Consider the following 25,055-nt stretch of genomic DNA (forward strand, 5'->3'; position numbering starts at 1 on the left):
CCGGGGTCCCATTCACCACTGTCCGGGGTCCCATTCACCACTGTCCGGGGTCCCATTCACCACTGTCCGGGGTCCCATTCACCACTGTCTGGGGTCCCATTCACCACTGTCCGGGGTCCCACTGTCCAGGGTCCCATTCACCACTGTCTGGGGTCCCATTCACCACTGTCCGGGGTCCCACTGTCCAGGGTCCCATTCACCACTGTCCAGGGTCCCATTCACCACTGTCCAGGGTCCCATTCACCACTGTCCGGGGTCCCACTGCCCGGGGTCCCATTCACCATTGTCCGGGGTCCCACTGCCCGGGGTCCCATTCACCATTGTCCGGGGTCCCACTGCCCGGGGTCCCATTCACCATTGTCCGGGGTCCCACTGCCCGGGGTCCCATTCACCACTGCCCGGGGTCCCACTGCCCGGGGTCCCATTGTCCGGCGTCCCATTCACCACTGCCCGGGGTCCCATTCACCACTGCCCGGGGTCCCACTGCCCGGGGTCCCATTGTCCGGCGTCCCATTCACTACTGCCTGGGGTCCCATTGTCCAGGGTCCCATTCACCACTGCCCGGGGTCCCATTGTCCGGGGTCCCATTGTCCAGGGTCCCATTCACCACTGCCCAGGGTCCCACTGTCCGGGGTCCCACTGTCTGGGGTCCCATTGTCCGGGGTCCCATTCACCACTGCCCGGGGTCCCACTGTCCGGGGTCCCATTGTCCAGGGTCCCATTGTCCGGGGTCCCATTCACCACTGCCCGGGGTCCCACTGTCCGGGGTCCCACTGTCCGGGGTCCCACTGTCCGGGGTCCCATTCACCACTGCCCGGGATCCCACTGTCCAGGGTCCCATTCACCACTGTCCGGGGTCCCAGTCACCACTGTCCGGGGTCCCACTGCCTGGGGTCCCATTCACCACTGCCCGGGGTCCCACTCTCCAGGGTCCCACTGTCCGGGGTCCCATTCACCACTGCCCGGGGTCCCACTGTCCAGGGTCCCATTCACCACTGCCGGGGGTCCCAGTCACCACTGTCTGGGGTCCCACTGCCTGGGGTCCCATTCACCACTGCCCGGGGTCAGGGGCAAGGGCAGGATCGGGCAGTGGGTGGGTAATGGCAGGATCATGTGGGCTGTGATGGCTCCCACAGTCGAATGCTCTGCTGGCACTCTCTGTCTGGACTCATGTGTGAAGTATGCCCATTTGAGTGAGGGCTGCTGGTGCTAGTGGAACTGGACCCAACAGGAGCCAGTCACTATTTACAGGGGAGGGGAGAAAATTTAAGCAAAAGAAAAAAGTACACAACTTACTCTAGTTTTGAAGAACAATGTGAATCGGAGTGTGGGACCGTTAATCACGGGTCACCATGAGGTGTGGGACCGTTAACCACAGGTCACTGTGATGTGTGGGACCATTAACCATGGGTCACCGTGAGACCGTTAACCATGGGTCACCGTGAGGCGTGAGACCATTAACCACGGGTCACTGTGAGGCGTGGGACCATTAACCACGGGTCACCGTGATGCGTGGGACCGTTAACCACAGGTCACTGTGATGTGTGGGACCATTAACCACGGGTCACCGTGAGGCGTGGGACCGTTAACCATGGGTCACCGTGAGGCGTGAGACCATTAACCACGGGTCACTGTGAGGCGTGGGACCATTAACCACGGGTCACCGTGATGCGTGGGACCATTAACCATGGGTCACCGTGAGGCGTGGGACCATTAACCACGGGTCACATGAGGCGTGGGACCATTAACCACGGGTCACATGAGGTGTGGGACCGTTAACCATGGGTCACCGTGAGGCGTGGGACCATTAACCACGGGTCACCGTGAGGCGTGGGACCATTAACCACGGGTCACCGTGAGGCGTGGGACCATTAACCACGGGTCACATGAGGCGTGGGACCATTAACCACGGGTCACCGTGAGGCGTGGGACCATTAACCACGGGTCACATGAGGCGTGGGACCATTAACCACGGGTCACCGTGAGGCATGGGACCATTAACCACGGGTCACATGAGGCGTGGGACCATTAACCACAGGTCACCGTGAGGCATGGGACCATTAACCACGGGTCACATGTGGCGTGGGACCATTAACCACGGGTCACCGTGAGGCGTGGGACCATTAACCACGGGTCACCGTGAGGTGTGGGACCATTAACCACGGGTCACATTAGGTGTGAGACCATTAACCACGGGTCACTGTGAGGCGTGGGACCATTAACCACGGGTCACCGTGAGGCATGGGACCATTAACCACGGGTCACCGTGAGGTGTGGGACTGTTAACCACGGGTCACCGTGAGGCGTGGGACCATTAACCATGGGTCACCGTGAGGCATGGGATCGTTATTGGAGAAAATGCGAGTTGAAGCCACTTGCAGCTGCCAACCTCAGCACAGACCAGGGATCGAACCTGCAACCTACTGACCTGTGCAGTTTACCACCATACAGGGGCAGTAAACACCCACTGAGCTACCAGGCTTACAATTCAACTTCTTTACTTAATGTGGTTTTAGAAGCCAGTCAGATTGCTGGGGTGTTTGACATTGTGGACAAACCTGGTGTCTCATCACTTCTCTACAAAGTGACTTCATTCTTCAGACAACCTGGCCGTTATCACACAGGGCAAGTTGCCCAATGCTGGAATGGACTCCCGCCCGCTGGGAGTGCGCACTTGGCAATCTTGTGATTGCAGCTCACGGCTCCCAATATGGATGCCCAGTGGGCGGGAGTCCATCCCCCACGTCACCCCTGACCCTGAATGGCCTCTATGTTGCTATGGGAATAATCATTGAATGGTCATGCTAAGCCTCCAAATGGGATTACAGATCTTTACATGAAAGGTAAAGTTTTCTCCCTCCCCAAAATATTGCCAAGGCCCAGAAGGTATCAAGTGATACAGATAATGTAATGGTCTCTGCCAAGCTGAAGGGGTGGCCAGATATCTGTGCTATATTAGCTTTCTTCTGAGGGGCAGTCCTGAGGTCTTTGCACTATGTTGTGTAGAGAGGAGCAGCTATGCTAAACAGATGGGGCCCTCATTCATTCCAGACTACAGGGCCAAACGAAGGCACACTTATGCCAACTCTTCCTTCCATCTTGCCGTTTGTCGAGGTTCAACCCAACTCTGGATCATTGTCCAGAAGAAAATCCCAGGAAAGTAAGTGGGGAAATGGGAAAGACCCAGAGTGAAGGGTAGGCGGGAAGGTCACAGAATCGGGTTCAGAAGAATCTCCAAGAGTAGCTCCAGCAGCCCTGAGCATCTTTCGGAGTCATGTGTATGGCTGAGGGGAAGAGGCACATCCAAAGAAGTCGTGGCCTATCAGCCGTGGGTAGCCTTCCTGTACCTTCACCTGCACGGGGTCAAACTTCCAGTAATATCTCCCTCGGAGAAAGTAAGCATAACCTGCCAACAAAGAGGTCAGAGTTAAGACGCAAAGAATACAGGTCCCAGGGTAGTTTCATGTTGTGATTTACCGTAAAAATCTTTATCGTGTCAATGGTATGTAAGGCACAGCTGGTCAGCTAGCCAGCAAAATGTCCTTGTATGGTGTTCACCCCAAGATATATTGGCCCTAGAGCCTGGCTGAAAGTGTGATTTCTCCTCCAGTTACCCTTTTCTCCCTTTGCCTCTCTGGACCCAGTACTGACCCCAGTCCGGCATGATCGCGCCTTCTCCCATAGGGTAGAAACTTGCCCCAGTCAGTACCTCGCTACAACACCACAGCTAAAGTCAGGTATTCAGTAGAATGGAACGAGGCTGAACATGCACTGTGCTACTGGATGGCACATCGACAACTCTTAATACGTACTTAGTGAAACCCAGAGAACGTTTTAATGAGTCTTTCTTCAAATTTTCTCCCCGTTTTTCGTTCTTCTACCCCTATTAGCCTTGACACCACCTGAGGCATGGTTCCATGGGTGCTGGCCGCCTTCTTGTAACTTGACCAAGTAGCCGCCCCTCATGCGTTAGTGAGGCCAGTTGATCTCGGGATGTGCCCATTGCTGGCAATGCAGGCGGTTATTACCCATCACGTGTTGTCCCAAGAAGGTGGTGATCGCCCGTCTTCCTGAACAGTTTGATACAACTGAGTGACTGGAGTCACATGTGGGCCAGACCGGGTAAGGACGACAGGTTTCCTTCCTCAAAAGACATTAGTGAACCAGTTGGGTTTTTACAAAAATCCAACAGCATCACAGTCACTCTTACTGATACCAGTGAACTGCAGAGTCCTGGTATCTGACCAGAGACCTTCTGGTCTATATGGCTCAGTACCACATCACACGGTGCTCGTAACAGTGGGTTACTTGAATGTTGGCTTGGATAACAGTTTCTGATGTACGCTGTCCCTTTAATTGTGTTGATTCAGAGAACAATTCTACACCAGAAAACTTGCCAACCAATCTATCAGCCAAATTCCTATTTAATAAAAAATCTGGATTTGATGGACCAGAAGAGAATCTTTGAACCAAAATGGCTGAGTGTTTAAATGGCCCATGGGATACGCCATTCTTTACACGATCACAGGATGAATACCAGTGGGTGAGGAAGGCCATTTAACCCATCTAGCTCATGGACCTGGGAAACCCTACAGTCCCTCCCTCAAAGCATCCAGTGTTTCTGAAATGATTCTAGAGTTTCCGCCTCCACTACTGTCTGAGAATACACTCCATGTTGACCACTCCTGTCTGTAGTCCTCAATTTGCCTTTTGCTGCTCTTTTGTCCTACTGTCATAGTTTAGTTTGAAGTAATGTTTCAGATTTACCTCTTCTATAGCATTTATTATCTACAAAGGATTACACAGGATATACGGCACAGAAACAGGCCATTTGGCCCAACCAGTCCATGCCGGTGTTTATGCTCCACTCGAGCCTCCTCCCGTCTTTCCTCATCTAAATCTATCAGAATAACCCTCTATTCCCTTCTCCCTCATTTGCTTGTCTAGCATCCCCTTAAATGCATCTATACTATTCACTTCAACCACTCCCTGTGGCAGCGAGTTCCACATTCTCACCACTCTCTGGGTAAAGAAGTTTCTTCTGAATTCCCTATTGGATTTCTTGGTGACTATCTTATATTGATGGCCTCTAGTTATGATCTTCCCCACAAGTGGAAACACTCTCTCTGTATCCACTCTATCAAAACCTCTCATAATTTTAAAGACCTCTATTAGGTCACCCCTCAGCCTTCTTTTTTCAAGAGAAAAGAGACCCAGCCTGTTCATCCTTTCCTGACAGGTAAACCCTCGCATTTCTGGTATCATCCTTGTAAATCTTCTCTGCACCCTCTCCAGTGCCTCTATATCCTTTTTATAATATGGCGACCAGAACTGTACCGAGTACTCCAAGTGTGGTCTAACCAAGGTTCGATACATAACTTCCCTACTTTTCAATTCTATACCTCTAGAAATAAACCCTAGTGCTTGTTTTTTTTTATGGCCTTGCTAACCTGCGTCGCAATTGTTAGTGATTTGTGTATTTGTACTCCGAGATCCCTTTGTTTCTCTACCCCAAGACTCACACCCTTCAAGTGATCAGTGAGAGTCCTTGGAGATCCCCGAGTGACTCCATAGACTTTAAACTGGCCTGCACACTACCTGGGGTAACAGAAACTGGGACTGGGGACTCTGCAACCCAGCCCACATTGTGTGACCTTGGGATCAGTGGATCCACAATGTCTTCCAGGCTGAAGCTGCTGTCCTAGTTGCTTCCCATGGAGCCGCTCTAGACCTCTCCTCTTCAGAGACACCATCAGGGCAGCACAACAGGTCACCCAGCTCCAAGATTGCTTCTGTTTTTATTAATTCTGGGGTTGTGGGCGTTGCTGGCAAGGTCAGCATTTATTGTCCATCCCTAGTTGCCCTGGAGAAGAGGTGATGGACCTTCTTCTTGAACTGCTGCAGTCCGTGTGCCGAAGGTGCTCCCACAGTGCGCCAATTAAAAGAAAACGTGGCCTTTTTACTAAACTATCAGAAATGATCCTGCTCAGGTGTTCATTGAACTGGGGGAGCGAGACTCTCAACCCTTCAATAGCCTTGATGGGTCAGTGGATGGAAGTCCCCCCAGGTGTGGGAATGAGCTATACAGGAGGGAAGGTCCCAGGCGGTATCCCTGGTGAGATAGCTAATCCCAGTAGAGGCACTACAATTGGATAGAGAGGTGTGGGCATTGGGTGAGGGCAGGGTTTAGCTCAACTGTGATGTCCCCTTGGCACTCACCATTAAACGCCCCACGAGGGAGCGAGCTGCAGCCCATAGAACCCCCGCATGAGTCAACACCTCAGGAAAGGAAAGGAGGGGAAATTACATTAAAAACCTGTTCATTGGTCAACAAGATTTCACCCCGCCCAACTACAGCCTGGGGGTGCACCACGTCAGAGGCTGCTCACCATACTGGTCCTCGAATGTCCCGTCGATGTCGGGAGGGATACCTCGCCAGTCGATGATACTGCGTGGGTAGATACTGTCCACGGCCCCACCGCTTTTGTTTGCATCGAATCGCCAGTAATTGCTTCCTTTAAAGAAATAGATCTTCTTATTCTGCTCCAAGCCCCACATTAGAGCAGCCTGGACCTCCCCGGCAGACAGTCCCAGCTCGGAGATTAACTTGGGCCCCGACACTTGATTTTCTCCGTCATAGATCCAGTAATTGGAGCCTGGAAGAAAATGGACGTGATGACGGTGCTGAGAATCATGGGAGCAGAGCAAGTTCACAAACATAACAAAGGTCTGCTGGGGGACTGGGCAGTGCACGAGATAAACACTGACTTTTCACCTTCGGGACCTGGGTTCAAACCCATCCCAGATTGACGTGAAGAACTAGACAGGGAGGGAAAAATGGCATTCAGCCTATCGAAACCCCTCCCTCTGGTACATGGACCCTCCCATCGAAGCCCCTCCCTCTGGTACATGGACCCTCCCATCAAAGCCCCTCCCTCTGGTACATGGACCCTCCCATCGAAGCCCCTCCCTCTGGTACATGGACCCTCCCATCGAAGCCCCTCCCTCTGGTACATGGACCCTCCCATCGAAGCCCCTCCCTCTGGTACATGGACCCTCCCATCGAAGCCCCTCCCTCTGGTACATGGACCCTCCCATCGAAGCCCCTCCCTCTGGTACATGAACCCTCCCATCAAAGCCGCTCCCTCTGATACATGAAATGTTCCATCAAAGCCCCTCCCTCTGGTACGTGGACCCTCCCATCGAAGCCCCTCCCTCTGGTACATGAAATGTCCCATCGAAGTCCCACCCTCTGGTACATGGACACTACCATCGAAGCCCCTCCTTCTGATACACGGATCCTCCCATTGAAGCCCCTCCCTCTGGTGCATGAACTCTCTTTAAATATATAAACTTGGGTCCTATGACGCTTATCGGATCCTGACGCGATTTTCATTTATCAATGCATGGGGTGTACACTATACATGATCCGTCCATTGGTCCCAGCAGACTTTAAAGGTCTGCTGCAGGCTGCTCCACAAACAGCCATGATTCCTCACCAGAATGGACCCAAAAAGTTTCTCTAGACACCAGTGACCAATAGAGTCCCTCCCGTCCTTCACTGACCATCAGAGTCCCTCCCATCCATCGCTGACCATCAGAGTCCCTCCCGTCCATCACTGACCATCAGAGTCCCTCCCATCCATCACTGACCACCAGAGTCTCTCCCGTCCACTGACCATCAGAGTCCCTCCCATCCATCACTGACCATCAGAGTCCCTCCCGTCCACTGACCATCAGAGTCTCTCCTGTTCACTGACCATCAGAGTCCCTCCTGTCCATCACTGACCATCAGAGTCCCTCCCGTCCATTGCTGACCATCAGTGTCCCTCCCGTCCTTCACTGACCATCAGAGTCCCTCCCGTCCATCACTGACCATCAGAGTCCCTCCCGTCCACTGACCATCAGAGTCTCTCCCGTTCACTGACCATCAGAGTCCCTCCTGTCCACTGACCATCAGAGTCTCTCCCGTTCACTGACCATCAGAGTCCCTCCTGTCCATCACTGACCATCAGAGTCCCTCCCGTCCATTGCTGACCATCAGTGTCCCTCCCGTCCTTCACTGACCATCAGAGTCCCTCCCGTCCATCACTGACCATCAGAGTCCCTCCCGTCCACTGACCATCAGAGTCTCTCCCGTTCACTGACCATCAGAGTCCCTCCTGTCCATCACTGACCATCAGAGTCCCTCCCGTCCATTGCTGACCATCAGTGTCCCTCCCGTCCTTCACTGACCATCAGAGTCCCTCCCGTCCATCACTGACCATCAGAGTCCCTCCCGTCCACTGACCATCAGAGTCCCTCCCGTCCACTGAGCATCAGAGTCCCTCCCGTCCATCACTGACCATCAGAGTCCCTCCCGTCCACTGACCATCAGAGTCTCTCCCATTCACTGATCATCAGAGTCCCTCCTGTCCACTGACCATTAGAGTCTCTCCCGTTCACTGACCATCAGAGTCCCTCCTGTCCATCACTGACCATCAGAGTCCCTCCCGTCCATTGCTGACCATCAGTGTCCCTCCCGTCCATTGCTGACCATCAGTGTCCCTCCCGTCCTTCACTGACCATCAGAGTCCCTCCCGTCCATCACTGACCATCAGAGTCCCTCCAGTCCACTGACCATCAGAGTCCCTCCCGTCCACTGAGCATCAGAGTCCCTCCCGTCCATCACTGACCAATATTGCCACATAGGGCTCAATTTTAACTAACGATTTGGGGAGAGGTGGCTGTGGTGGGGGTAAAAATATCAGGGTCTGGAGTTTCCACTCCATTGCACTGGTTTTTTCAGTGCAAATCCCCCGATATTGGCGTAAGTGGCGCAAAAGATTGCAGAATTCTAGGCGCAAATTGCGTTCCGCACAACTGGAGTTTCCGCGATCTTCTGCGCTAGTTTTAGAAACATCGCTGTAGAAGCAGGCCCCGCCCACAAACAGGCTGAGCCCCCAGGGTCAATTCATCACCATTGGGAATTTCCGCTAATCCCGCTTGTTTGCAGGCCTTCTGGGAGGCTCCAAAATTGAAGCTGGAATTTTTGGCCGCAAGAACACCGAAACTTTTAGAAAGGTTTTTTTGAAATTAAAAAAAAATTTGCTAAGGTCCTGACTATTGTACCCCAATCTCATCAGAAAAGAGTTTTGTATATTTTTTAAAAGTCATTTTCAGTTACTCACAGGTGGTGAATTGACACTTATTTTTTGTGATAAACTCATTTTCAGCTGTACTAACGAAGCTGCACCAAGTTACCACTCTTAAATATATCAAGGAAATTTTTAAAAAAGTTCGGTATTAAAATGCTGCCCGATTGCGCTGGTTCATGGCAGAGTTTGCGTGGCGTTATGCAAATGAGTTTGAGTGGAACTTTTCAAAACGAGCAAAATTATCGTATGTAAATGAGGATCCTTCATTATCATATGTAAATGAGGGGACTGCCCTCACATTCAGACTGGAATTTGAATTTACCGCCTCCAGCTCGGGTTTCCGGGCACTCGGCAGTAACACTGAGGCGAGATCGAGCGGTTCTTCATGGGGATGGTTAAAGCTCAGGTGTCCGATGTGCTCACAGCTGCTTTCTCTGCTCCCTCTGCTAAACGGTTTGCTGGGAGTTCTTGTGGTAACAGACATATTGGTAAAGTTTGGAGGTGTTCACACAGAGAACATCAGGATGGGCGACACCATGGCTGCTTTAGACTGGACTTCAGAGGAGAAACACAATCAGCAGCAGCAACAGCCTGGTGTGGAGCAAGATTCAGGTGGACAACAGCGAGGGAGGGGGGCAACAGCGAGAGGGGGGGCAACAGCGAGAGAGGGGGGCAACAGCGAGAGGGGGGGCAACAGTGAGAGAGGGGGGGCAACAGCGAGAGGGGGGCAACAGCGAGGGAGGGGGGGCAGCAGTGGGGGAGGGGACAGCAGCAGGGGAGGGGGCAACAGCGAGGGGGGGGCAACAGCGAGAGAGGGGCAACTGCGAGAGGGGGGCAACAGCGAGAGGGGGGCAACAGCGAGGGGGGCAACAGCGAGAGGGGGGCAACAGCGAGAGAGGGGGCAACAGCGAGAGGGGGGGCAACAGCGAGGGGGGGCAACAGCGAGAGAGGGGGGCAACAGCGAGAGGGGGGGCAACAGCGAGAGGGGGCAACAGCGAGCGAGGGGGGCAACAGCGAGAGGGGGGGGCAACAGCGAGAGAGGGGGCAACAGCGAGGCAGAGGGGCAACAGCGAGGGAGGGGGGCAACAGCGAGGGGGACCATCGGCGAGGGGTCGAGGTTGCAGTAGGATCACCGATGTAACAGGATGTACAGACAGAGGCACAGCTTTCTTGACCTCTCTGAAGAGCAGTGCTTCTGGAGGCTCAGATTGTCATGTCAGGTGGTGGCAGACATCTGCAGCCTCTAGAAGAAGACCTGCTCCCTGCTGGACCTGGTGGCCACGCATTGCCAGCACTGTGTAAGTGGGGGGAGTAAAAAGGAAGGTGGTTGTAGTAGGCGACAGTATAGTTAGGGGGATAGACACTGTTCGCTGCAGCCAGAAGCGTGAGTCCCGAAGGCTGTGTTGCCTACCCGGTGCCAGGGTAAAGGATATCTCCTCCAGGCTGGAGAAGAACTTGGAGTGGGAGGGGGAGGATCCAGTTGTCGTGGTCCACGTCGGTACCAACGACACAGGTAGGACTGAGAAAAAGCTTCTGCTGAGAGAGTTTCAGCAGCTAGGGACTAAATTAAAAAGCAGAACCACAAAGGTCAAAAGCTCTGGATTATTACCGGAGCCACGAGCACATTGGCATAGGGTCAATAGGATCAGGGAGATGAAAGCGTGGCTCAAAGATTGGTGTGGGAGAAGTGGGTTTTGATTTGTGGGGCATTGGCACCAGTACTGGGGAAAGAGAGAGCTGTTCCATTGGGACAGGCTACACCTGAACCATGCTGGGACCAGAGATCTAGCGAATCGAATAACTAGGGAGGTAGATAGGGCTTTAATCTAAATAAGGGGGGGGGGGGGGGGGAAGGGTCCCAGTGGAGAGAAATCTAGAATGATAAAAAGAAAAGAAAAGACAATGAAGCAGTGTGTGAAAGTGATTGGGGTAAGGATAACCAGATTGTGTCAGGAAGGGTCAGAGCGTACAAACAAAGGAGTGCACTAGCAAATAAGGTCCAGGTAAGAAAAAATGGTAATAAGACAAATAGGGCCATAGTACAAAAAAATGTTAAGATGTCTAAAAATGTTAAAAAGACAAATCTAAAGACACTGGCCTAGAAATTCGGTTTTGGCGCAGCGAGGGCTTTAGCGCCGGAAGTTAGTGCCGGCGCTAAGTCCCCCTGCGCGCGCCAAAAATTCAGTAGCGCCGCGCCCAAACGGCTGCTGGCGCTACTGAGGGGTCTCAGCGCCTCAAAACTGGCGCCACGCGCCGCATTGCGGCGCTATTCCGGCGCCCGCTGCGGTGCGGCAGGCTCGGGAAGTGCAGGCCTCCTCCTACCGTTAAGGAGGAGCTGCCTGCACCCGGCCGCGGCCCGCGATAATCTTTTTAAAAATGAGCCCGGCACCTCGGACAAGTGCCGGGCTTGCTTCTGTTCCGGGGGGGGGGGTGGGGGGGAAGTCCGGGGAGGGAGCTGCGGCCAGGCGGCCGGCGGGAAAGCGGCCGGCCGCCGCGGGCCCTTTAATGCGCCGGCGCAAAGTTCTGTAAGGCACCTCTGCCAGAACGTTGCTTGCGGCTGCCACGGGCGAGGCGGCCGCAACTCAATTTCCGAGTTCGGGCGGGTTACCATGGCAACCGGGACGCTGCACAAACCGATGACGTCATCGGTGCCGGCGCAGCGCTACCGGCCTAACGCCGATTTAGGGCCCCTGTCAATTTCTAAACTGGCCATAACTTCGGCGCTAGGCCCCCTAGCGCCTCAAAAGCGGCGCTAAGGCCAGTGAATTTCTAGGCCACTGTCTCTGAATGCACGAAGCATTCGTAATAAGGTAGATGAATTAACTGCGCAAATAGATGAAAACGGATACGATATAATTGCGATTACGGAGACTTGGCTGCAGGGTGACCAAGGCTGGGAGCTGAATATCCAAGGATATTCGGTATTTAGGAAGGACAGGCAAAAAGGAAAAGGAGGTGGGGTGGCGTTGTTAGTAAAGGATGAAATCAGAGCAATAGTGAGAGAGGATATTGGCTCAGAAAATAAAGATGTAGAATCAGTCTGGGTGGAGCTAAGAAGCACCAATGGGCAGAAAACATTGGTGGGAATTGTCTATAGGCCTCCAAACAGTAGTGGTAATGTAGGGGATGGCATCAAACAGGAAATTAGAGATGCATGTAACAAGGGTACTACAGTAATCATGGGTGACTTTAATCTACATATAGACTGGCCAAACCAAATTAGCAATAATACTGTGGAGGATGAATTCCTGGAGTGTGTACGAGATGGTTTTTAGACCAGTACGTTAAGGAGCCAACTAGGGAACAGGCTTTCCTAGATTGGGTATTGTGCAATGAGAAGGGGTTCATTAATAATCTTGTTGTGCGGGGTCCGTTAGGGAAGAGTGACCATAACATGATAGAATTCTTCATTAAGATGGAAAGTGAAGATCACAGAATCACAGAATCTACAGTGCAGATAGAGGCCATTTCGGCCCATCGAGCCTGCACCGACACATATCCCACCCTATCCCCGTAACCCCACGTATTTAATCCCCTAACACTAAGGGTCAATTTATCATAGCCAAATCAACCTAACCTGCACATCTTTGGACTGTGGGAGGAAACCGGAGCCCCCGGAGGAAACCCACGCAGACACAGGGAGAATGTGCAAACTCCACACAGACAGTCGCCCGAGGCCGGATTCGAACCCGGGTCCCTGGCGCTGTGAGGCAACAGTGCTAACCACTATGCCACCGTGCCCCCCTAGTGTCCAATCTGAAACTAGGGTCCTAAATCTAAACAAGGGAAACTATGATGGTATGAGGAGGGAGTTGGCTATGATAGATTGGGGAGCTTCATTAAAAGGCATGACGGTGGATAGGCAATGGTTAACATTTAAGGAACGAATGCATGAATTGCAACAGTTAAACATTCCTTTCTGGCGCAAAAACACAAAAGGAAAAGCGGCCCAACCATGGCTAACAAAAGAAATTAAGAATAGTATTAGATCCAAAGAGGAGTCATATAAAGTTGCCAGAAAAAGTAACAAGCCTGAGGATTGGGAGCAGTTTAGAGTTCAGCAAAAAAGGACCAAGAGATTAATTAAGAGGGGAAAAACAGAGTATGAGAGTAAACTTTCAAGGAACATAAAAGCAGACTGTAAAAGCTTCTACAAGTATGTAAAAAGAAAAAGATTAGTGAAGACAAATGTAGGTCCCTTACAGTCTGAAACGGGAGAATTTATAATGGGGAACAAGGAAATGGCAGAGCAATTAAACAAATACTTTGGTTGTGTCGTCACGGAAGAGGACACAAATAACTTCCCAGAAATGCTAGGGAACCAAGGGTCTAGTGAGAAGGAGGAATGAAAGGAAATTAGTTTTAGTAAAAAAAGTGCTGGAAAAATTAATGGGACTGAAAGCAGATAAATCCCCAGGGCCTGATAATCTGCATCCCAGAGTACTAAAAGAGGTAGCCATGGAAATAGTGGATGTATTGATTGTCATCTTCCAAAATTCTATAGCTTATGGAACAGGTCCTGCAGATTGGAGGGTGGCAAATGTAACCCCACTATTTAAAAGAGGGAGAGAGAAAGCAGGGAACTACAGACCGGTTAGCCTAACATCAGTAGTAGGGAAAATGCTAGAGTCTATTATAAAGGATGTGATAACAGGACACTTCGAAAATATCAACGGGATTAGACAAAGTCAACATGGATTTATGAAAGGGAAATCGTGTTTGACAAACCTACTGGAGTTTTTTGAGGATGTAACTGGTAGAATAGATAAGGGAGAACCAGTGGATGTGGTGTATTTGGATTTTCAGAAGGCCTTTAATAAAGTCCCACATAAGAGGTTAGTGTGCAAAATTAAAGCACATGGGATTGGGGGTAATATACTGGCATGGACAGAAAATTGGTTAACAGACAGGAAACAGAGAGTAGGAATAAATGGGTCTTTTTCAGAGTGGCAGGCGGTGGGTGACTGGTGGGGTACCGCAGGGATCAGTGCTCGGGCCCCAGCTATTCACAATATATATCAATGATTTGGATGAGGGAACCAAAGGTAATATTTCCAAGTTTGCTGACGACACAAAACGAGGAGGGATTGTGAGTTGTGAGGAGGATGCAAAGAGGCTTCAAGGTGATTTAGACAAGTTGAGTGAGTGGGCAAATACATGGCAGATGCAGTATAACGTGAATAAATGTGAAGTTATCCACTTCGGTAGGAAAAACAGAAAGGCAGAGTATTATTTAAATGGTGCTAGATTGGGAAATGTTGATGTACAGAGGGACCTGGGTGTCCTTGTACACCAGTCACTGAAAGCAAACATGCAGGTGCAGCAAGCAGTTAGGAAGGCAAATGGTATGTTGGCCTTCATTGCAAGAGGATTTGAGTACAGGAGCAAGGATGTCTTACTACAGTTATACAGGGCCTTGGTGAGACCACACCTGGAGTACTGTGTGCAGTTTTGATCTCCTTACCTAAGAGAGGATATACTTGCCATAGAGGGAGTGCAGTGAAGGTTCACCAGACTGATTCCTGGGATGGCAGGACTGTCGTATGAGGAGAGATTGGGTCGACTAGGCTTATATTCACTAGAATGAGAGGGGATCTCATTGAAATGTATAAAATTCTGACAGGGCTAGACAGACTGGATGCAGGGAGGATGTTTCCCCTGGCTGGGCGGAGTCTAGAATGAGGGGTCACAGTCTCAGGATACAGGGTAGGACATTTAGGACTGAGATGAGGAGAAATTTCTCCACTCAGAGGGTGGAGAACCTGTGGAATTCTCTACCACAGAAGGCTGTGGAGGCCAAGTCACTGAATATATTTAAGAAGGAGGTAGATAGATTTCTAGACACAAAAGGCATCAACGGTTATGGGGAGAGAGTTGGAATATGGTATTGAGATAGAGGATCAGCCATGATCATATTGAATGGCAGAGCAGACTCAAAGGGCTGAATGGCCGACTCCTGCTCCTATTTTTCTATGTTTCTACCACTGCTCTCAATTTATTTGCTTCTGGCTCTTTCCAGGGCACCGCCAGAGACATATCCAGGATCTCCCAGTCAGCTGCACATAAATGTATATGGCAGTTGATGGATTGGTTGTTTGGCAAGGCGTCAACTTATGTCAACTTCCCCTGTGACGACAATAGCCTGAATGAGTTGGCACTCGGATTCGCATCTGTGACTGGCTTCCCACAGGTAGAGGGTGCCATTGATTGCACATGTGACAATCCAAGGACCACTAGATTAACCAGGCATATTAGTCAACTGCAAGGGGTTCCATTCCATCAATGTGCAGCTGGTGTGCAACCACCAGAGGTTTATGCAGCTGTGCGCCAGATTCCCAGGAGCTGCCGTGATGCTTTCGTTCTGCGGCAATCCAACATCCCGAACTCTTCATACTTGGAAACAGTTTGAAGGGGTGGCTCTTAGGAGACATAAGAACATAAGAAGTAGAAGCAGGAGTAGGCCATACGGCCCCTCGGGCCTGCTCCGCCATTCAATAGGATCATGGCTGATCCGAACCTAGACTCACGTACACTTCCCTGCCCGCTCCCCGTCACCCCTAATTCCCTTATCAGCTAGGAAACTGTCTATCTCCGTTTTAAATTTATTTAATGTCGCAGCTTCCACAGCTCTCTGGGGTAGCAATTTCCATAGATTTACTACCCTCTGAGTGAAGAAGTTTCTCCTTATCTCAGTTTTGAAAGGGCAGCCCCTTATTCTAAGATTATGCCCCCTAGTTCCAGTCTCACCCATCAGTGGAAACATCCTCACCGCATCCACCCGATCAAGCCCCCTCACAATCTTATATGTTTCGATAAGATCGCCTCTCATTCTTCTGAATTCCAATGAGTAGAGGCCCAACCTACTCAACCTTTCCTCATAAGTCAACCCCCTCATCTCCGGAATCAACCGAGTGAACCTTCTCTGAACTGCCTCGAGAGCAAGTATATCTTTTCTTAAATATGGAAACCAAAACTGTACGCAGTATTCCAGGTGTGGCCTCACCAATACCCTGTATAACTGAAGCAAGACTTCCCTGCTTTTATACTCCATCCCCCTTGCAATAAAAGCCAAGATTCCATTGGCCTTCCTGATCACCTGCTGTACCTGCATACTAACCTTCTGTGTTTCATGCACCAGGACCCCCAGATCCCTTTGTACTGTAGCACTTTGCAGTTTCTCTCCATTTAGATAGTAACTTGCTCTTTGATTTTTTCTGCCAAAGTGCATAACTTCACACTTTCCAACATTATATTCCATGTGCCAAATTTCTGCCCACTCACTTAGCCTGTCTATGTCCTCCTCACTCACTGCTTTCCCTCCCATCTTTGTATCATCAGCAAACTTGGATATGTTGCACTCGGTCCCCTCTTCCAAATCGTTAATATAGATTGTAAAGAGTTGGGGTCCCAGTACTGACCCCTGCGGAACACCACTAGTTACTGATTGCCAACCCGAGAATGAACCATTTATCCCAACTCTCTGTTTTCTGTTAGGTAGCCAATCTTCCACCCATGCCAGTATATTACCCCCAATCCCGTGATTTTTTATCGTGTGCAGTAATCTTTTGTGTGGCACCTTGTCAAATGCCTTTTGGAAGTCCAAATACACCCCATCCACTGGTTCCCCTTTATCCACCCTGTTTGTTACGTCCTCAAAGCATTCGAGCAAATTTGTCAAACATGACTTAGAGTCATAGAGTCATAGAGTAATACAGCACGGATAGAGGCCCTTCGGCCCATCGTGTCCGCGCCGGCCATCAAGCCCTGTCTAATCTAATCCCATATTCCAGCATTTGGTCCGTAGCCTTGTATGCTATGGCATTTCAAGTGCTCATCCAAATGCTTCTTAAATGTTGTGAGGGTTCCTGCCTCCACAACCCTTTCAGGCAGTGAGTTCCAGACTCCAACCACCCTCTGGGTGAAAAAGTTCTTTCTCAAATCCCCTCTAAACCTCCCGCCCTTTACCTTGAATCTATGCCCCCTAGTTATTGACCCCTCTACTAAGGGAAAAAGCTCCTCAGCATCCATCCTATCTATGCCCCTCATAATTTTGTACACCTCAATCATGTCCCCCCTCAGCCTCCTCTGCTCCAAGGAAAACAAACCCAATCTGCCCAGTCTCTCTTCATAGCTGAAGCGCTCCAGCCCTGGTAACATCCTGGTGAACCTCCTCTGCACCCTCTCTAACGCGATCACATCCTTCCTGTAGTGTGGCGACCAGAACTGCACACAGTATTCCAGCTGTGGCCTAACCAGTGTTTTATACAGCTCCATCATAACCTCCTTGCTCTTATATTCAATGCCTCGGCTAATGAAGGCAAGTATCCCATATGCCTTTTTTACCACCTTATCCACCTGTTCCGCCGCCTTCAGGGATCTGTGTACTTGCACACCCAGATCCCTCTGACCCTCCGTCTTGCCTAGGGTCTTTCCATTCATTGTGTATTCCCTTGCCTTGTTAGTCCCCCCAAAGTGCATCACCTCGCACTTTTCCGGGTTAAATTCCATTTGCCACTGTTCCGCCCATCTGACCAACCCATCTATATCGTCCTGCAGACTGAGGCTACCCTCCTCGCTATTTACCACCCTACCAATTTTTGTATCATCCGCGAACTTACTGATCATACCTTTTACATTCATATCCAAGTCATTAATGTAGACCACAAACAGCAAGGGACCCAGCACCGATCCCTGTGGTACCCCACTGGCCACAGGCTTCCAGTCACAAAAACAACCTTCGACCATCACCCTCTGCCTTCTGCCACTAAGCCAGTTTTGTATCCAATGTGCCAAGGCACCCTGGATTCCATGGGCTCTTACCTTCTTGACCAGTCTCCTGTGCGGGACTTTATTGAAGGCCTTACTGAAATCCATGTATACCACATCCACTGCATTACCCTCATCCACACACCTAGTCACCCCCTCAAAAAATTCAATCAAATTAGTCAGACATGATCTTCCCTTGACAAAGCCATGTTGACTATCCCTGATTAATCCTTGCCTCTCCAAGTGGAGACAAATTTTGTCCCTCAGAATTTTTTCCAATAATTTTCCTACCACTGATGTTAGGCTCACTGGCCTGTAGTTCCCCGGTTTTTCCCTACTACCCTTCTTGAATAATGGTACTACATTAGCGGTTCTCCAGTCCTCTGGCACATCCCCTGTGGCCAGAGAGGTCCTGAATATATGTGTTAGAGCCCCCGCAATCTCTTCCTTTGCCTCACACAGCAGCCTGGGATACATTTCATCCGGGCCTGGGGATTTATCCATTTTTAGGCCAGCTAAAACCGCCAATACCTCCTCCCTCTCGATGTTAATATGTTCGAGCATATCACAGTCCCCCCGCCCTATTTCTATGTCTACATCGTCCTTCTCCATAATGAAAACAGATGCAAAAAATTCATTTAGAACCCCTCCTACATCTTCCGGCTCCACACACAGATTGCCACTTTTGTCCCTAATGGGCCCTATTTTTTCCCTAGTTATCCTCTTACCCTTAATATAACCTTCATAAAACCATGCTGACTCTGTCCGATTAAATTATGCTTATCCAAATGTCCTGTTACTGCTTCCTTAATAATGGACTCCAACATTTTACCAACCACATATGTTAGGCTAACTGGTCTATAGTTTCCAGCCTTTAGTCTACCTCCCTTTTTAAATAAGGGCGTTACATTAGCAGTTTTCCAATCTGCTGGGACCTTTCCTGAATCCAGGGAGTTTTGGAAAATTACCACCAATGCATCCGCAATCCCTACCGCTACTTCTCTCAAGACCCTAGGATGTAAGCCATCAGATCCAGGGGATTTATCCGCCTTAAGTCCCATTATCTTACCGAGTACCATCTCCTTAGTGATTTTAATCGTGTTTAGCTCCTCCCCCCCTATAGCCCCCTGTTTGTCCAATGTTGGGATATTTTTAGTGTCCTCTACTGTAAAGACTGATACAAAATATTTGTTCAGCGTTTTTGCCATCTCCATGTTCCCCACTACTAATTTCCCAGTCCCGTCCTCTAAGGGACCAACATTCACTTTAGCCACCCTTTTTCTTTTTATATAACTGTAGAAACTCTTGCTATCTGTTTTTATATTTTTTGCTAGTTTACTTTCATAATCTATCTTCCCTTTCTTAATTAATCTTTTAGTTATTCTTTGCTGGCTTTTAAATGCTTCCCAATCTTCTATCCTCCCACTAGATTTGGCTACTTTATATGCCCTTCTTTTCAATCGGATACTATCCTTTATTACTTTACTTAGCCACGGATGGCTGTCTTTTCTTTTACGCCCCTTTTTCCTCAGTGGAATATATTTTTCTTGAAAGTTGTGAAATATCTCCTTGAATGTACATCACTGCTCATGTACCGTCTTACACCTTAATCTATTTTCCCAGTCCACTTTAGTCAACTCTGCTCTCATACCTTCATAGTCTCCTTTATTTAAGCTTAGTACGCTGGTTTGAGATCCAACTCTCTCACCCTCCAACTGAATTTGGAATTCAACCATGTTATGGTCACTCATTCCAAGGGGATCCTTTACTAGGACATTTTTAATTAATCCTGTCTCATTACACAGGACCAGATCTAAGATTGCCTGCCCCCTGGTTGGTTCAGTAACATACTGCTCAAGGAACCCGTCCCTAATGCACTCTATGAACTCTTCCTCAAGGCTGCCCTGCCCAATTTGATTTGTTCAGTCAATATGAAAGTTAAAATCTCCCATGATTATAGCTGTTCCCTTATTACAAACCCCAACTATTTCCTGATTTATACTCCGACCAATAGAGTTGCAACTGTTAGGAGGCCTATAGACTACGCCCACTAGTGACTTTTTCCCCTTATTATTCCTTATCGCCACCCAAACTGTTTCACTATCCTGATCCTTTGACCCAATATCATTTCTCACTATTGCAGTGATTCCATCCTTTATTAACATAGCCACCCCACCTCCCTTTCCTTCCTGTCTGTCCTTCCTAATAGTCAAATACCCCTGGATGTTTAGTTCCCAGTCATAGTCACCTTGCAGCCATGTTTCTGTAATGGCCACCAGATCATACCCATGTGTAGTTATTTGTACCGTCAACTCGTCTATTTTGTTACGAATGCTGCATGCATTCAGATAAAGAACTTTTAAATATGTTTTGTGACAATTTATTCCTGCTTTTACCCCCTTTACTACTTTACCTTTATCTTTATTTATTCTGTCCCTTCCTGACACGCTCTGGTTTTTAATTCCCCCACTGCTACCTTGCTCTATTGCCTTCTCTGCTGACATTTTTATTTTTCGCTCTCTTGAAACCTCCCCCCCACTAATTAGTTTAAAGCCCTCTCTACAGCCCTAGTTATTCGATTCGCCAGGATTCTAGTCCCAGCACTGGCCCAAGTCTGTCCCAACGGAACAGCTCTCTCCTGTCCCAGTACTGGTGCCAGTGTCCCAAGAAGCAAAACCCATTTCTCCCACACCAGTCTTTGAGCCACGCATTTAACTCTCTGATTTTATTTACCCTAGCCAAATTTGCTCGTGGCTCAGGTAGTAACCCAGAGATTATTACCCTTGTGGTTCTGCTTTTTAATTTGGCCCCTAGCTGCTCATACTCCCTCAGCAGAACCTCTTTCCTTGTCCTATCTATGTCATTGGTAAACATGGACCATGACAACTGGATCCTCCCCCTCCCACTCCAAGTTTCTCTCCAGCCCAGAGGAGATGTCCTTAACCCTGGCACCGGGCAGGCAACACAACCTTCGGGACTCTCGCTCTCGGCTGCAAAGAACCCTATCTATCCCCCTAATGATACTATCCCCTACCACTACAACATTTCTTTTTACTCCCCCCACTTGAATGGCCCCTCGTTCCACGGTGCTGTGGCCAGGTTGCTCATCCTCCCTGCAGTCCCCGTTCCCGTCCCCACAGGGAGTAAGAGCCTCGAACCTGTTGGACAAGAGCAAGGGCTGCGGCTCCTCCAACACTACCTCCTGGATCCCCGTACCTGCCTCACTCATAGTCACACCCTCCTGTCCCTGACCATGGACTACATCTGAATTAGTTAATCTAATTGGTTGACCACTTCCTGGAACACAGAGTCCAGGTAACTCTCCCCCTCCCTGATGTGTCACAGTGTTTGAAGCTCGGACTCCAGCTCATCAACACGGAGCGGGAGTTCCTCGAGCAGCCAGCACTTACTGCAAATGTGATCACTGTGAACATCAATGGTGTCCACCAGCTCCCACATATTGCAGCAGTAACACATCACCTGCTCTCCCATTCTATGTAATTAATTAAATTTATTATTATTATTTTTAAATACCCTCTGCCCCGATTCTAGATGATGAATATCACACCTCTATTTAATTGAACTTACCAACTTATAAAGGTTTAAAAGGGAAGGAAAAGTACTCACCAACCAGCCAATCAGCTACCAGTTTGGCTGTGATGTCACTTTTGAATTCTGACCTCCCCTTGGAATGTTGCCTGTGGAGCCTGTTTAGGCTGCCTTGCCTTGCTGCTCCGACTCGACTCAACACCCGACAAAGAATATGCCCTTCAAACTTGCCCCTTATTGAATGGCGGCGCAGGGTCGAGGGGCCAAATGACCTACTTCTGCTCCTACATCTTATGACACCTGTGAGGAACTCCACCAATGAAGCCCAAGAGCGGTACGACAGCCACATGACCACCAGATGTGTCATCGAGCAAGGTGGAGGATGAAGAAGGGGCTCATCACTCATCATCTGATGAAGCTTCCAGTGAAGAGGAGGAGGAGGAGGAGGAGGAAGAGGAACTTGGAGCCCCCAAAGCCAGACCAGCCACTCGCATTGCTGCTCAGGTTGCCAGGAATGTCTTAATAGCTGAAAGGTTCAGTTAGTCACTCACACTGGACGAAAGTAACTATCACATCCCCGGACTGCACCCCCCAACACCAACACCAACTTGCCCCCCCCCACCAGTACTGACCCAGAGGCACCTGTCCATCACTGACCAGTACTGACCCAGAGACCCTCTCTGTCCATCACTGACCCAGAGAGCCCCTCTGTCCATCACTGACCAGTACTGACCCAGAGACCCCCTCTGTCCATCACTGACCCAGAGAGCCCCTCTGTCCATCATTGACCCAGAGACCCTCTCTGTCCATCACTGACCCAGAGAGCCCCTCTGTCCATCACTGACCCAGAGACCCTCTCTGTCCATCACTGACCCAGAGAGCCCCTCTGTCCATCACTGACCAGTACTGACCCAGAGACCCCCTCTGTCCATCACTGACCCAGAGACCCCCTCTGACCATCACTGACCTGTATCTCTGTGGCCGAGTGCACCATTTCACACCCGCACGCAGCCTTTTAAAAATAAATAGCCCACTCCCAGCTGGTTTGGGGTAAGAAATGGGTTGGAGGGGTTAGAGAAGGGTGGAGAGGGGTGAGGAATATACAAAATAAATCAGGGAAAAAATCTAACCTTGGAAGAACCAGAAGTTTCCGGACGAGTCCTCGAACCCTGCATCGATATGGTCAGGGATTGCCCACCAGTGCCGGGAGGCCAGTGCTGGGTAGCCAGGCTGCAGGTGTCGGTCCCTCAATCTCCACACGTACTTGGATTTAAAAAAGAAAAGCTCCCCGCGGATCATCGACACCGCATCGAAGTCGGTCTCGCAGGCATCTGGCTGCAAATGGTGAATTGATGAGAGTTACACAGCTCCCGGTCAACAGTTATCACAACCACCCAGAAACTCCACAAGGCTTCTACCCATCTCCTGCAAGAGTCACCACGGGAAACCCGTACAACATCCGCAGCCCCAACATAGCCTGGGGTTTGTCCCCCAGTAATGACCAGGAGAAAGACCAGCCATTTCCCCCAGACCTTCAACAGCACGATCATCACCGAATCCCCCACCATCAACATCCTGGGGATCACCATTGACCAGAAACTTAACTGGACCAGCCACATAAATACTGTGGCTACAAGAACAGGTCAGAGGCTAGGTATACTGCGGCGAGTGTCTCGTCTCCTGACCAATGTTCCCTCTAAGCTGCGCAGCCACGCAGCTCTCTGTTGGTTCTGCGCAGCCCGGGACCGTTGTTTCCAATGTGAAATTTTGCGCATGAGCACCCAAAGAAATAAGGGGGAGCATTGCTCCTGACCCCTCAAACCCTCAACCGTCTACAAGGCTCAAGTCAGGAGGGTGATGGAATATTCCACACTCGCTGGGCTGGGTGCATCCGCATCAACACTCAAGAACCTCAACACCATCCAGGACAGAAGAGTTCGCTTGATGGGTACCCATGCCACGGGACTGAATATCCACTCCCTCCACCACCGGCGCACCGTGGCTGCAGTGTGTACCATCTACAAGATGCACTGCAGCAACTCGCCAAGGCTTCTTCGGCAGCACCTCCCAAACCCGCGACCTCTTCCACCTAGAAGGACAAGGGCAGCAGGCGCATGGGAACACCACCACCTCCAAGTTCCCCTCCAAGTCACACACCATCCTGACTTAGAAATATATCGCCGCTCCTTCATCATCGCTGGGTCAAAATCCTGGAACTCCCTCCCTAACAGCACTGTGGGAGCACCTTCACCACACGGACTGCAGCGGTTCAAGAAGGCGGCTCACCACCACCTTCTCAAGGGCAACTAGGGATGGGCAATAAATGCTGGCCTTGCCAGCGACGCCCACATTATTAGAACAAATAAAAAGGTTTTCTCCAATCCTTTCCTGAGGGTGCCGACTCCAGCTGGGATGTCAGTGGCCATTATTCAATGTGATACTAAACAGTAAAGGTCGTCGGGCTATTCCCCCACAGGGGTCTCACAGTCCATCCAGATTGTGCCCTCAGAGCACACGCACGCACACACGTCACACACACTCACACCTCACACACACTCACCTCACACTCACACCTTACACCTCACACACAAACACACACCCACACACATACACCCACACACACACAGACACACACACACAGACTACAGACAGACACACACACCTCACACACACACTGACACACACAGACACACTGACACACACACATTGACATACACACCTCACACGCACAGGCACACACACACAGACAGACACACACACCTCACACACACCCCCACACACACACACTGACACACACAGACACACTGACACACACACATTGACATACACACCTCACACGCACAGGCACACACACACAGACACAGACAGACACACACACCTCCACACACAGACCACCACAGACACAGACAGACACACAGACACACCACCACAGACACAGACAGACACAGACAGACACACACACCTCCACACACAGACACACACAGACCACCACAGACACAGACAGACACACAGACACACCACCACAGACACAGACACCTCACACACACTGACACACACACTGACACACACACACTGACACACTGACACACACACGCACCTCACACACTTCCCAGCAATTGTTGCAAACAGGATAGGAAACAGGAGCAGGAACCCTGGCCGATTTTCTCTTCTTTGCTCCCAACCGAAGGGCCCTGAGGCAAACACAATGCCCCATCTCAGATCAGTTAGCTCAGCACAGACCAAGGATCAGACTTGGGTCTTCTCCAGCTAAGGCTCAGTAACAGTGGGCTGTGCCCCACACTGTAACATTTATACTGATATGGACTGGTGTCAGAATCTGGCTGCTTCCTCTAACATTGGTTAGTGAGTGTAGGTCGGAACCAGTGTCCAATGTACATCAGCCTAGGGAAGAAAGGAATCAGCACAAGTGACCCAAACCCTACAATCTCAGCTAGAGATTGGCCCCAGCAACTTCCAGATCAGCACGTTAACTTCCATCATGTCAGTTGTGAGCTGGTCCTTCTGATCCCGATCCCTTCCCTGTATAACCCAATCGAGCAGTGTTAAATGGGGCTTGACGCTGGTTTTGAGGCGTCAATGAAA

The 25,055-nt window shown here is 50.2% G+C and overlaps 1 protein-coding gene across 1 annotated transcript; it reads right to left on the minus strand.

The window, feature by feature from the left end:
• Positions 1–6: 6 nt before the first annotated feature.
• On the minus strand, positions 7–22,823 carry LOC147104954 (stromelysin-3-like). Its single transcript, XM_085962107.1, has 3 exons — positions 22,583–22,823; positions 6,390–6,656; positions 7–3,406 (listed from the first exon to the last, which is right to left on the minus strand). The coding sequence occupies exons 1-3, from the start codon at positions 22,749–22,751 to the stop codon at positions 3,273–3,275; spliced, it is 570 nt and encodes a 189-aa protein (XP_085818233.1). The 5' UTR covers positions 22,752–22,823; the 3' UTR covers positions 7–3,272.
• Positions 22,824–25,055: the final 2,232 nt, after the last annotated feature.

The sequence above is a fragment of the Somniosus microcephalus genome, chromosome 19 (assembly GCF_052327205.1).
Source record: "Somniosus microcephalus isolate GS21.2 chromosome 19, FLI_Smic_1.0, whole genome shotgun sequence".
NCBI lineage: Eukaryota > Metazoa > Chordata > Chondrichthyes > Squaliformes > Somniosidae > Somniosus > Somniosus microcephalus.

What these genes read in the sequence shown, in the direction of transcription:
- LOC147104954 (XM_085962107.1), bottom strand. Translation starts at nt 22,751, where the DNA reads ATGATCCGCGGGGAGCTTTTCTTTTTTAAATCCAAGTACGTGTGGAGA. An exon ending in AAACTTCTGGTTCTTCCAAG is followed by an intron (nt 6,657 to 22,582) that starts GTTAGATTTTTT and finishes ATTTTCTTCCAG; the next exon opens with GCTCCAATTACTGGATCTAT. An exon ending in GACATTCGAGGACCAGTATG is followed by an intron (nt 3,407 to 6,389) that starts GTGAGCAGCCTC and finishes CTTTGTTGGCAG; the next exon opens with GTTATGCTTACTTTCTCCGA.